General features: G+C 38.7%; 1 protein-coding gene across 2 annotated transcripts in view; it reads right to left on the reverse strand.

Moving 5' to 3' along the window:
• LOC142152309 (chloride anion exchanger-like) overlaps positions 1 to 13,762 on the reverse strand; it is a 141,307-nt gene that overhangs the window by 20,327 nt on the left and 107,218 nt on the right. For both annotated transcript variants that reach the window (XM_075208821.1, XM_075208822.1), the window contains 2 exons: positions 4,578 to 4,730; positions 1,604 to 1,686 (listed from right to left, as the gene is read on the reverse strand). In XM_075208821.1, coding sequence (XP_075064922.1) covers positions 1,604 to 1,686; positions 4,578 to 4,730 — 236 coding nt within the window. The remainder of the gene's footprint in view (positions 1 to 1,603; positions 1,687 to 4,577; positions 4,731 to 13,762) is intronic.

The raw sequence follows: 13,762 nt of genomic DNA on the forward strand, positions 1-13,762 counted from the left end.
ATTCCTTTGTATCCTCTTGTTTGTATACACTCTACACCAATTGTCTCAGTCTGTATTTGTACACAGTTTACTAAATACTGTACTAGTGTTCAGTGCAGCAAAGAAAGTAATATGGAAAACATTTTTTTTCATATGTAGGATTCTACGTTAATATTTTGTGAAACTAAAAACTGATCCCATGCCTATCCTCACTGTTCTTTAAGAATCTTCATATGTGCACAGCATAGATATAACAGATATATAAATATGTAATAACTAAACTCATGTAAAACTTACTGTACATATAAATAAATCTTTAGAATTGTCTATGAATATCCAATAAATGAAACATGGAAATGAAAGTTTGAAGTGATAATATTGTGACTGCTTGTTTTCAATATTCCAGTGAGTTACTTATAAGGTTTACTGTCATCATCCCAGTATGCTGGACATTAAGGGGCATATTCAATTCTCAGCGGAAACGGCAAAAATTCCGCGGTCCACGCACTATTACCGTTATTACGGTAATAGTGCGCGGAAAAACCGTTAATACAGTCATTTTCTCGCTGGATTTCAGCTCGCAGCTCCCTGAGCCGCGAGCTGAAATCCAGCTAACTATTGCCGTAATATCGGTAATAGTTTTTACGCGGCATGGGAAACGGAAGAATTGAATATGCCCCTAAGAGTCATTTAAGTGGAAATAAGTGTGCCCAAAGTGCAAATGGAGCTTTGGTGTAAATATTTGTAGTTTTGATGGGAAAGCAAGCACACACATAGGGGGTAGAGGGTTTCTGTTGTCCAAGAACCCCCTCTACTGCCTAAGACTGACTGACAGGCTAGTTTCTTCTTCAGAAGCATCCATTACACTGCATGGAGCCATGGATCTTGTATATCTGTTCCTCCCCTCCTTTCCCTGTGCCTACCTTCCCCTGCTGACTGCACACATGGGGCTCTCATCACCTGACATGCATTCTGTCACATGTGTGCAGGATATAAGGGAGGCAGACACAAGAGTCTGCCTCTGAAATCTACAGCTCCGGGTGAAGAAAGGTTAGTGGGATGGACTACTACTAATTTGCTGGTGGGGGGTAATTTATTTGATGGTGGGAACTATTTAATTCAATAATGTGGTCATGGTAGTGCCCATTAATTTAAGGTGGAGTGATGGGACTATTTAATGCTGGGGTGGTTTGGGTGTTATTAATTGAATGTGGGGGCTGAGTTTGGTGAGAAGGTGTATTTATTAAAATTGAATACCATTTATCTAATGTGTTAAGGGGGGGATAAGTTTATATGTTAAATGTGAATACTATTTATTTAATGTCAGGGCATGTTGGGGGGAAATAGCTGTATTTATTAATTATGAATACTATTAATGTAATGTTGGGTCTAGTTGCATGTAGTGAGGCCTAATTATTAAATGTGGTGCTATTGATTTAAATTCGGGCTGGCTGTGGGAGAGGGAGGTAGAGTCATGTCTGGCTCTACCATTAGATGAAGCTAGGCATCTGCCTAGGATGCAAATAAGGGAAGCTTAAAACTCTGAATGTCAAACAGTTACAGTAGTTAAGACCAACATGACATTTGGGGTAAGTTCTGCTTTAAATATAAATCAGGTACTTACCCTTTTTGTATAGGTCCTACAACATTTACAGCATATTTTTGTTTGAAGTTAAATGCATAGGACACACCAGCAGCAATTATTGTCTGCAAACAAACGAAGCACAATAAGAATAATTGAAAATCATACTATATATTTAGAAGAAGGGGGACACTGACTTCTAGAGCAGTATATACTTATCAAGGGAAACCTATTGCAGGCCACTGCCAGACATTTTGGGGTCAGTTCCCCCAACACTAAGGGCTAGATTTACTAAGCTGCAGGTTTGAAAAAGTGGGGATGTTGCCTATAGCGACCAATCATATTCTAGCTTTCATTTATTTAGTACTTTCTACAAAATGACAGCTAGAATCTGATTGGTTGCTATAGGCAACATCTCCACTTTTTCAAACCCGCAGCTTAGTAAATCTAGCCCTAAATGGCTCTGATCCACCTCATTATTTAGTGTTGTATGTTAGGCCTAGTAATTGATTTGCCATTAAGCTTTTAATATACCCATTAGCTAATTTCTCAATTATTAGATTTTATTTATATCTTCAATTGCATAATTGATGCAATAAAAAAAGCTAAAAATATAATTAATTGTTACATTATGTTAACTATGTTGATATCCACAAACACTGTATACCTGCATATAGCTAGGTGCTACATAACATTGTTAGATTTGATATGTTCTCCTATTTGTGCTAGTGGAAAGATACATTCCAGGTGCTGTAACACTTTTGTCTGGAAGTTTATATTTGGGATACCATTCTAAGATATATCATATTTGATATTGAACAAATTCAATATTACAAATCTGGTAAATATTTGGATATATTTGTATTGTATACAAATACATGTACATGTAGATTCATTCTTTCATGTGTTTCAAAAGTCATTTTAGACCTGTATCCTAATGTCCTTCTATTGTTACACAGCCTTTAGGCTCACACAAGAACTAAGGGGTATATTTACTAAACTGCAGATTTGACAAAGTGGAAATTTTGCCTATAGCAACCAATCAGAATCTACTTATCACTTATTTAGTGCAATCTACAAAATGACAGCTAGAATCTGATTGGTTGCTATAGGCAACATCTCCACTTTTTTAAACCCGCAGTTTAGTAAATATACCCCTAATCTGTCCTGCAACCTATTGCCAGGGCCAAAGTCTACTGAGAATAATATTAACCATATTTCTACTTAATTGCTAGGCATTACATGACATATCACAACTGCTGATCATATTACTGATGCTAGACATACTGTATGCCATATTACTACTGTTTAGCATATTACGGCCCATTTTACTACCACTAATCCTATTACTGGGAATATTGCAACTGTTGTGCATGTTAACATTGCTGAGCATATTTCTACTGCTAGGTATTTCACTACTGGCAGACATATTATTGGACATAGGCAATCACACAAGGCAAATTACTGCTGCTATGTGTTTGTGCTTATATTCTATGCATTGTTTATTCATACTTTATAAATGAATATAATATATAAAGTATATGTAAAGGAAAAGGGGTAGATCTGTAGGTTACTGAACGCGTCGTAAAAATAAACATGGAATTTTGCACTTGCTGCCCCTCTCTGTCTGGAGAAGTAGACCAGGGACCTGCACGTGAAACTAAACTACATGTACTATGTGTACATGGAAGTGTGACACACCCTGTGGGAATGCAGTTTACTCTGAGTAAGCCTAATCTCCAGCTGCACCCATTAACAGCCGTATCTTTTGTAGGCATCTGATGACTGCTGCATAGATCAATGCTGGTGCTGATCATCAGTATGGATCGTTGTAGTGTTAGATAAACAAATGAAAGCATAGCCCCCTTCCCCCCAGTAAAACAAAGCCCAGTGCTTACAGCCTATGCAGGAGTCAATCATTGTGAGATCCCTCCGAACAAACAGTAACCAGAACAAGCTATCACATGCTGGAAGATCTTGTTAAACAGTGAACCCAGCAGCTGTAATAGTGCCAGCCTGTTCAGCACAGGACTGAATTCCTTGGGGTTTCGGACCCGCATTACAGGAAAAACCAGCCTTGTGCCAAAAGTACTGGGCTCCATCCAATATGCCTGAGTGGTAAATATTGGGGTAATAAATGCTACAAAGTAAAAATAGTATTATAGTGTGTGGCACTACAAGTCCAAGCAAACCCTGGCAGCTATTAACTGTTTACATATGCTGACACCTGTAGTGTCACCTAATAAAGTACTAAGTAATAAAAAGATACATACCACATTAAAAGTTCTTCAATTAAAATAAAGACTCAAACCAGTTGTGATCTTTATTGCACAATTAAATCCTTAGAGGTCTGCATTACTTTTTTCCCCCAAAAGCACAGGAGCATCAGTGCTCAGATCTAACATTGAATTGACTTTAGTATAACAGAGGGCAGCAATTGGGCCAAGATAACATAAAGTCTAGGTTGTAAAATATGAAGACAAAGAATAGAGCTTGACGCTAACGTTACATAAATTTGTTATGAATTTGTTATGAATTACTAGCCAATAAGTATAGGGGTCTAGGGAGGGCCTGAGCTGGGTAAGGTTTAGCAGAAAGAAAGTTGTCTGGTTTCTTTCTCTTGCCTTCTGGAAAGTTCCCTGCTGCCCAGGCCCTGATGTCGTTTATGTGGCTTGTGCTGTTTGCTCTGCTTCTTCTTACAAGAAGGGTCTAGGTGGTGGACAAGCAAGCCAACCAGCAGCCATAATGACACATTTGGGTGGTCGTTGGGCACTCTCCTTTACGGGGAGGTTCAATTAGTAATACTACCCCTTGGGGAGTTATGGGACACTGCTTTACTTTTACATTACTTTTTAGGACATATTCACTAACAATAACTACAGCAAAACAATCTGAATAAATGGCCCGTATTGTATGCTGAATATAATAAAGAATAATATATTTATCTTATTCCATCCTAATTAGATCTGTGTTAAGATCTGATATTGTAATTGGGAAAGATAAGTACAGTACTTACCACGATGATTTCGATAGGGATTGGCACAGGCAGTTTTGACTTGAAACGATCATTAAGTTCTTTCACAGTGAAGACACAAACCATTACAATAAGTGCTATTACAAGATCAGCAATATTGGTTTTGGTAATTTGAGAAAAGATACTCTCCAATACCTGCAAAATTAATTAAAAAAAAAGGTAGGTATTAATATAAACAATATACCCACTGCTAAAAGAAACAGAAAAAGGTAAAATAATCAATAAATCAAACTTTGCCCACATTTTCCAATTTCTGATTAGGGGAGTACAGACCCCAAGCACCTGGCACCCTTGATTCACTCACAATTTTTTTTCTTAATATAAAGAATGTTACGTAGATTATTAACTCAAAATAAGGAATTACTCAACCCCTAAGGTAGCACAAAAATAAAACTATATTTATAAATACTGGTTTGTGCTATAGATAATTGCTGTTTGGCCCCCCCATATTTTTCAGCTACCTGCCTAGGCAATGAGCATTGGCACTTTGGGGGGATGTCAATATGTTTTTTATTTCATTTTTTTTAAACAACTACTTTTAAAACCAGTCTTCATCCTTAAGATTATGAGGATGAGGATGATGACTGGTGAATCAACAGCATGATAATACCCTTAATAGCATATCATCATGCTTTACCCATACATGCCCATTAACTTTTATATGCTGATTGACATCTTAGGGTTCATGCAGATCACTATATAAGTATAGATATGGTAATTTTGCGTGAAACATTTTTTGTGTAAATTAAGCCCATTTTGTGGTCATTTCTGCAAAAGCTCTTTGGTTCTTATATAAATGCTCACTTTGCAACATTCATTGCCTTTGATAGGGTCCATTAGCATCTCTGGGTGCACTTTAGTTTTGTGTCTACCGTGTTTTAACCTCTGCGGTCAGATTCTGCCTGTAAACCGCATGCCCTGTCATTTGGATTTGACTTTTGTCTACTTCATCTGTATTTTATTCTGTAATGTTTTTGCTAGTCTGTTTTTTCCCTGCCCTGACCTTTACTACTCTTATAAACCTATTGTTTTCTTCTATCCCCCTTTTCTGACTAGTTCCCTATGCTCCCTCTTTGTAAACCATTTTGACTTGTGCACAAGAACTACCAGCGGCAATCAAGTGCAAGTTGCCTTGTGGGAAAGAGGGGCTGCTATAAGACAATACTAGCTTGATCACAATAGTTTACATTTGAGTTGTGGGTATAGATGTGACTCCCAATAGCACACACTGCTTTTTGGTGTTAGAATCTATAACCATGTCTTTGAGTTTGCAAACTGGGTGGTTGTATTGTGTAGAGTATAAGGCCATCGGGATGTAGTTCCTCCTAAATTTTGGAAGGCATTATGTCTAAGGGTGTGTATCACCCTTTAGTTATCTTCATCCTATCATGTACAGACCAATGGCCTAACAGAGAGGACTAATTAAACTGTAGAAGTTATTGAGGTGCCACTGCCATGAAGGAACCTACTCCTTCATAGATTCCAAATAAAAAAAAATACTTCTCAAAGTACTACAATCTGTCAACTAAAGTAATCAATTTACATAAAGAAGTTGCTGTTGGAGAAAATTCAGGATTAAATGTAGTCAAAGGAACTATTGAATTAAAGATTATACAACGCCTTCAAACACTTCACACTGCTCACTGGACCATAAAGAGGTTGTTAATGTAACACCGACTGGTATCGGACATGGAAAAATACTCAACTCTTTCAAAGTACGCCATGAAGACAGCATAGAATACAATACTCATCGAGGTCTCTTACATGCAATAATGTTACATTGCAAAAAGAAAAGATTTACAGGTAAGGATAATAGATAAGTGATGAAAAAAACTGAACAGAAAGGTTAGTGATGTTTGCACAAACCAAAAAATGTTTAACAGTTTTCATCAATAGGTAATGTTAACATAAAGAGAAGAAATATCAATAATTACCAAAGTTCACCCTGCCTACCAAGGTCCTAGTCTTTCCAACACTAACATAAACATCATTAGTATCCTGTAAGTAAGCAGAAAAGTTTTTCCCAGGAGGCTAATAAAATATAAATGAAAGACAATAAATTCGGCCAATGGTAGTGCAACAGAATTAGTACGATTAGAATATGTACGACTCATATCATTGTGTACTTTATGCTAACCGTAAATTACTGATCTAATAGCAGATTTAATTATTTGAAAATGGTGGAGAGGGCGCATTTTCAGGGGAATTCCTTGGCATGCAGAAGGGCACACAACCATTTGCTCTCCTCCAGAGGACTTTGCACCAGCTCAGAACTGGCAGAGATCGGCTTTGTTCTGCATATTTAACTTTATTAGAGAATAACATTTCCAGGTATACTTTAAGTTACATAATCATTATCATCATCACCACCATTTATTTATATAGCGCCACTGATTCCGCAGCGCTGTACAGAGAACTCATTCACATCAGTCCCTGCCCCATTGGAGCTTACAATCTAAATTGCCTAACATACACATACAGACAGAGAGACTAGGGTCAATTTTTCATATCAGCCAATTAACCTACCAGTATGTTTTTGGAGTGTGGGACGAAACCGGAGCACCCAGAGGAAACCCACGCAAACACGGGGTGAACGTACAAACTCCACACAGATAAGGCCATGATCGGGAATTCACTCATGACCCTAGCGCTGTGAGGCAGAAGTGCTAACCACTTAGCCACAGTGCTGCCCCCATACTAAAATATTTCACACACACAAAATTGATACATGTAATAAAGACACTCCCCTTGTCTCCACAATCCCATGATTAAAATAAACCATAGATCAGCCTAAACTGAGCAGTATTGTAGGAGACCATTGGGTCTGATTCTTTAGGGCATGCATCTGCTATTTTGAGCATATGGTACACAAAATCACTCTGTGCATGCTCAGAACCAGCAAATACGACTGGTAAATCAGCCATTTTCTGTGCTATAACGCACCAAAAGTGCTGTTACTACAGCCTGCCTTTTAGGGGGGTGTCCTGGGCGAGGAAAGGGCACTCTTCCCTAGTTAATATACAGTAGGGGCATGCCAAACTCGAGCACACCATTGCCATGGCCGTAGCAAGCTGGACAGCAGTGGAAGTAGCCTTCTATTATGTATCTCTTGCTCCAGCTCTGGGGCTAGTCTAAGTTTGCTGGTGGGTCAGCCGTCATCACAGCCAGCTGTCCCGCCGGAACTATAAAGTGTAAAAAATAGATTTCGTAAAAAAAAAAGTGGGGTCCCTCTCTCCTAATGCCATTAACCCTAGTTCTGCCCTGCTAGTGCTGGTTTCTGTGAAATTGGGGATGGGAGCATTGGGTCCCCCCGATTTCACAAGCACTAGGCCAACCAGCCAGCACTGTAGCAGGGGGACACAAGACCCCCCCTGCCATCAGGCCTGGCACCCCCATTAGGCAACCTTAGACAGTTGCCTAGGGCGCCGGGACCTGCAGGGCACCGCTGACTAGATTTTCTAATCTAGTCAGTGGCTCAGGAGAGGGTTGCAGTGGCGGTGGGGTGCTGCCGCTGTTTTTCAGTGTCCGCGGCGCATCGGTGAAGTATCACACTGTCTGTCACTGATAGACAGTGTGAATAAAGTTCTTTCCTGGCGCCCCCCTCCCCTTCCAGCATGCATCACTCCACCTTCTGTGTGAAGAAGGCGTGGATCAGCTAGAGAAAAGAAAGAAAAGGTAAGTAAAATTTACTTTTTTTTTTAGTGTGTTCGTGGCGGGGGGGAGAGGGGGGCGGCGAAATTTTGCCTAGGGCGCCGTGAACCCTAGCACCGGCGCTGCCTGCCATGATGACAAACCAAACCCAAGCTGTTCAGCACGGGGTTGAATGCCCTAGGGAGTCTGCAAAATAGTGTGGACCCCCCATCCACAGAGACCCACCCCTGTTCTGAAAGCACTAGTGCTTTTCCTATATCCCTGGAGTGGAGGGTGGAGGGTGATAAAAGCAGAAAAAGTAAAAAAAGAGTGAAAAACACCTTTTTAGTTTGTGGATCTATAAGTCCTAGCCAGCCTGGGCTGCCATTAACAGTCTGAGCATGTTGGTGCTTGTAGAACTAGAAGCACCAGCATACCCATGGCAGCCAGGGTATGCTGGTACTTGGAGAACCACAAGTTCCACCATGCCCTGACACCCAGGGCTCGCTGACTCATGTAGTGCCACAAAGTAAAATAAATAAAACACACAACCCTCATTAAAACCACATTAGTTTAGTAAAAATAATAAAAACACTAAAATAAACCAGTCGCCTCTTTACAACCACATATATTTATTAAAAATAATAAAACCCTGTATACTTACCATCTGATGTCTTCATCTGTAAACAATCTAGTCTTGTAGTCTTTTACTCTAATAAGGTTTGAAATCAACCGTAACAAAAACATAATAATCCAAAGGTCCTCTTGCTGTCCAAAAAAAATAATATTCCAGGTCCTGGAGTTGTCCAAAAAAAATAACCCCCGAAAAATATTACAAATGTGCTTGGAAAATATCATCTTTTCTTCAGTCATAAGACCCCATAATATTACACAGAATCCGGCTTGGCAGCATAAAAAAACCCTTAAGAGTGACCGCACTATGGTCTTCTATGGAAGGTCATCCGCCGCAGAATGAAATATCAACAGACACAAGGTCTGTTTATACTCTAGGGTTTCCCTATGACAGCATAATAAAATTCCCTACAGTATAAATAGACTTCGCATCTGTTGAATTCAGGCGCACGCAAAACATAGATACAGGCATGAAATTCTGAGCGCGGGTTTCACTCAGAATGCGTGCCCTAATGAATCAGGCCCAATAAGGCTAATTTGGTGTGGATTATAAATCAGCTCTTTGTTGCATGTCAGTCTCAATACCTGGGAGGTGAGTCCATTTGATTTCAACTGCATTTCAGCATTGAAATATAGATGTTAGTGTATGACTTGCAAATGTGAAGACCCTTGATACTACAAGCTTAAATGTTTTGATCAAAATATGGACTAATAATACATACAGATTTGCAATAGTAAGGATAATTATTGCTTTTTTGTCTGTATCCATCTATGGCATTTATATTGCAATGCAGCTTTTACCAACAAATAGTTTGGGATTAATCAAGCAGAGGCTTATTTCTTTTCTACTTTGTATAAGGTTGGCAGCACGGTAGCTAAGTGGTTAGCTAGGTAGTTAGTGTACAGCGCTGCGAAATCAGTGACGCTATATAAATAAATTATGATATGGGTATATTGGGTATATTATTTTAGTTATCTTTATCCTACCACCTACAGACCAATGGCCTTATTGAGATGACTAATCAAATTCTAGAACAGCTCTTAAGATTCCACTGCTATACAGAAAATCGCCTTCAAATAGTTACTAAATAAAGTGCTAAAATCTGCTAGTTTGCAATAGATAAAATTAATCAATTTACCTAAATAAATTATTGCTGGAGAAAACTCAGGGTTAAATTTAATCAGAGGAGCTATTGAATTAAATAAGTATACAAATTCCTCAAACAATTGGCCTCTAGCACCATAAAGAGTTTGTTAATGTAACACTGATAAAGATTGTAGATGGAAATATCTACTACAGGTAAGAGAAGTGCTAAAAAAATAACTGCAAAGTTAGTGATGCTTGCAGAAAACAAGAATTGGTAATTAGGTAATGTTAGCATGAAGAGAAGAAATATCAATAATTAGCAAAGTCCACCCTGCCTGCCAAGGTCTTAGTGTTTTCAATTTAAACATTTTTTTTTTTAGTATCCTGTAAGTGCTTAAAAAGTTGTTATGTAATAGAATTGGTGCAAAAACAAGTGTAGGATTGATTATATCACTGTGTACTTCCTGCAAACAGAGATTTACTGATCTAATAACTTCAATAAATAAAAAATCAACCTCTGACTCTGAAGTGGTGGAGAGAGTGCAGTTACAGGGCAGTTCCTAGGCATGCAGATGTGCACGCGATCATTTAAACTCCATCAACTCAGATTTGTGGGAGATCAGGTTTTGTCCTGCATGTCCTGAATTGCATTTCCAGGCTCCCACTGAACTATGTAACAAAACCTTTCACACACATAAAATTGCCTCATGTAATAAATACAATCCCCATTTCCTCACACTCTTGTGATTAATATAAGCTATAGATCAGGTTAAACTGAGCAGTATTGTATGAGAAATGGTACTAAAGCTGTAAGAAGTTGGACTATAAAGATTTCGCCGCCTCCTCGTATACTGGACCTGATTCATGAAGGCACGCATACTGAGCGCTACATGCGTTTGTTTAAAATAGCCGATTAATCAGCTCTGCATACTCTCAAATTCAACAAGGAACGGATCTGAATATATGTGCGCTGATGAATACGGATGTAGATCTGCTCTGCTTTACTATACAAGACAGTGCAGGATACGTCCCATATCTATGTGGAATATACATTTGCAAAAGAACACACAGAAAAAAAACTATTGAATTAATGATACCTGTTAATAATATAAGCATTAATTACAAAACAGTTAAAAGCCCCAAAAAAATTTTTAATCCCCCCCTACATGAAATACAATTATTAGGATAATCTTATTGTCTACTGAACATAACATCATTTTTTACAGTTGCCGTTGATTGAAAGCACGTTTATAGCATGCATATGAGACTGTCTAACTAGTACTCAGGACTTAGACTAGACTTGTAGCTGGAGCAAGAGATACTGCAGAAAAACAAGTAGCTTTGAGATGCCCAAAGCTTGATTCGGATGTGGCTGCGTGCGCTCCAGTTTGGCACACCCTTCCCTCCCAAAAATTGAAGGCTGTAGTAAGTGTTCTTTATGTACATAGATGCCTTGAACATTGCTCAGTTTAGTTACGTATGGCCCAGTTCTGGTCATGCGTAGAGTGATTTTGTGTGCATAAAATCGCCAGATATGTGACTTCATTAATCAGACCCACTGATTGCAGAGAGGAAACGTGCATCAGTAAATGCACTGGGGAAATCATAAGGTCAAAACCATGACATTTTGCAGTCCACATATGGTGAGCTTCATAAATGATCTTCTATATAATGAAACACTTGGCTGTATCTTAACTCCACTATGTTTCATTTGTAGAAGATAAATGTACTTAATCTAAAAATAATATTCATCTAACTGTCATGTTCTCCAACATATCCACACGATCAGCAGAAGCACAGCTGCTCTCCCTGACCCATTAATTTTTTCAGGATTCTTCTTCAATTAGCTACTTTAACTAACTAATTATATACCTTATTTTATGCTGTGACTTCCAATGTTTACAGGGATATCACATGTCTATTCTGATTTTAGAGAGAGAGAGAGAGAGAGAGAGAGACTCCCAGAGACACTGGTTTTATAACCAGCTGGGCCGACAACTAACTGATTAGATCCATAACATGCAGCTTTTAAATCTAAATGGTTTAAATGACAAAACCAAATTGTTACTCTCACAGTTGTGTCTTTTATATTATTATGAATCCACTGCAATGGAGCATGATTTGCTATGAGAGTAAAATATTCACCCAACAAGTAATACTTTAGAGTGAACTGAGAAAGTATCTCTCGAAATCAGCAGGCACTAATACAGGGAATTGTCAAAAGCTACATTTAGACCAACAAAAACTTTCCCAGCCTCTTTGTTCCAATTTACTAAATCTGGTCCTCTCACTCAGTGAGGAGAGAAGCTTGAGTGGCAAACTGGTGGTGAGAGCTGCTTCCCTCAACATATCCACCACTGCATCTACCTTTTCCAGTGTCAATGAGTATATCATCAAGATATACAGAAGCACGCTGATAATGACGCCTTAATAACTTGTACATTATTCAATGGCATACTGCTAGCACAATATCCATAACTCGGGCACACTTTGAACCTCGCATTGATTAGCTATGTCTATCAAACCTTTCAAATGCCTTTATAGATTAATAAACCTTTGAGTAACTATTAATATTATAAATATTTTTATGCTTTGACTCACAGCAATGGTGTCTTCAACACCCCTATTTAATTTGTTTTAACCATATATTACTAGTTGGTTAAGATGATTCCTGGTTAGCAAAACATTGAAAAGTTTGTACCAAAAAAAAGCGAGTGATGTTTTTAGTCTTCTTACCATCTACCTTCTGTCCCAGGTGCTCTAGACTCTTAGGGAGGCGGAAAGAGAGAAAGAGGCGGAGAAAAAGAGGGACAGATTTCATTGCAGATTAAAAAAATCTCCAAATTTTTAATGAATGCCAAGAAGATGACATATTATGGCACACCCATCGCGGCCCCTTCAATTCAATAACTTTCAAACTGAAAAGATTTACAGTTACATATAATAGAAGTGATAACAAAACCTCAACAATAAACGTCCATGTTAATGCTAATATAAAGAGAAGTAATATCAATAGTTACCAAAGTCCGCCCTGCCTACCACGTTCCTAATTTTTCTAATGTTAGCAAAAAAAAATCATTAGTATCCTGCAAGCATGCAAAGAAATTTTCACAAGAGGCTAATAAAATGTAAATAAAAGTCAATCAATCTGGCCAATGGATGTGTAACAGAATTAGTGCAAGAAACAATCGGCCAATATGTAGGATTGATTATATCTTCATGTACTTTCGGCAACCCTTAAATTACTGATTTTACAGCACTTTTATGCAACAGAAAATCTTTTAAGATTACTGCCAGTGTATCTTAGCACTCCTTGCCTATGCAAGGTATTAGTACTGTGCTTTAGTGGCGAGAACTAACTGTTGTTACTCTGAGCTCTCACCCACATGATCACATAAATTTCTGCAGTACCCCTCTACCACCAGAGGTGCTGCTGTCTCACCATTACACACACCACCTCACTAGCAGGAGTTAGGTCTGCTATCCAGCTTATCTGTACTGTCTCTACAATTTGTGTCCCCATTTGTGACTCTCTTAGTTACTCATCTATATTACAAGTGTGTCCTGCTCTGCTATCCCAGTGGCTACCTGTACATCGCACCTTCTGATCCAGTCTCCTGTTGAAGCTACCTGGATCCTGGTGTTTTCCTGCTGCAGTTTATCGCACCTTCATATCCAGTCTCCTGCTGCAGCTACCTGGACCCTGGTCTATATCTGTCACAGAACATTGCATCTTCTGATCCAGATCCCTGCTGCAGCAACCTGGACCCTGGTGTTTTCCTGCTGTAATTCATTGTACCTTCTGATCCAGTATCCT

The sequence above is a fragment of the Mixophyes fleayi genome, chromosome 4 (genome assembly GCF_038048845.1).
Source record: "Mixophyes fleayi isolate aMixFle1 chromosome 4, aMixFle1.hap1, whole genome shotgun sequence".
Taxonomy (NCBI): Eukaryota; Metazoa; Chordata; class Amphibia; order Anura; family Limnodynastidae; genus Mixophyes; species Mixophyes fleayi.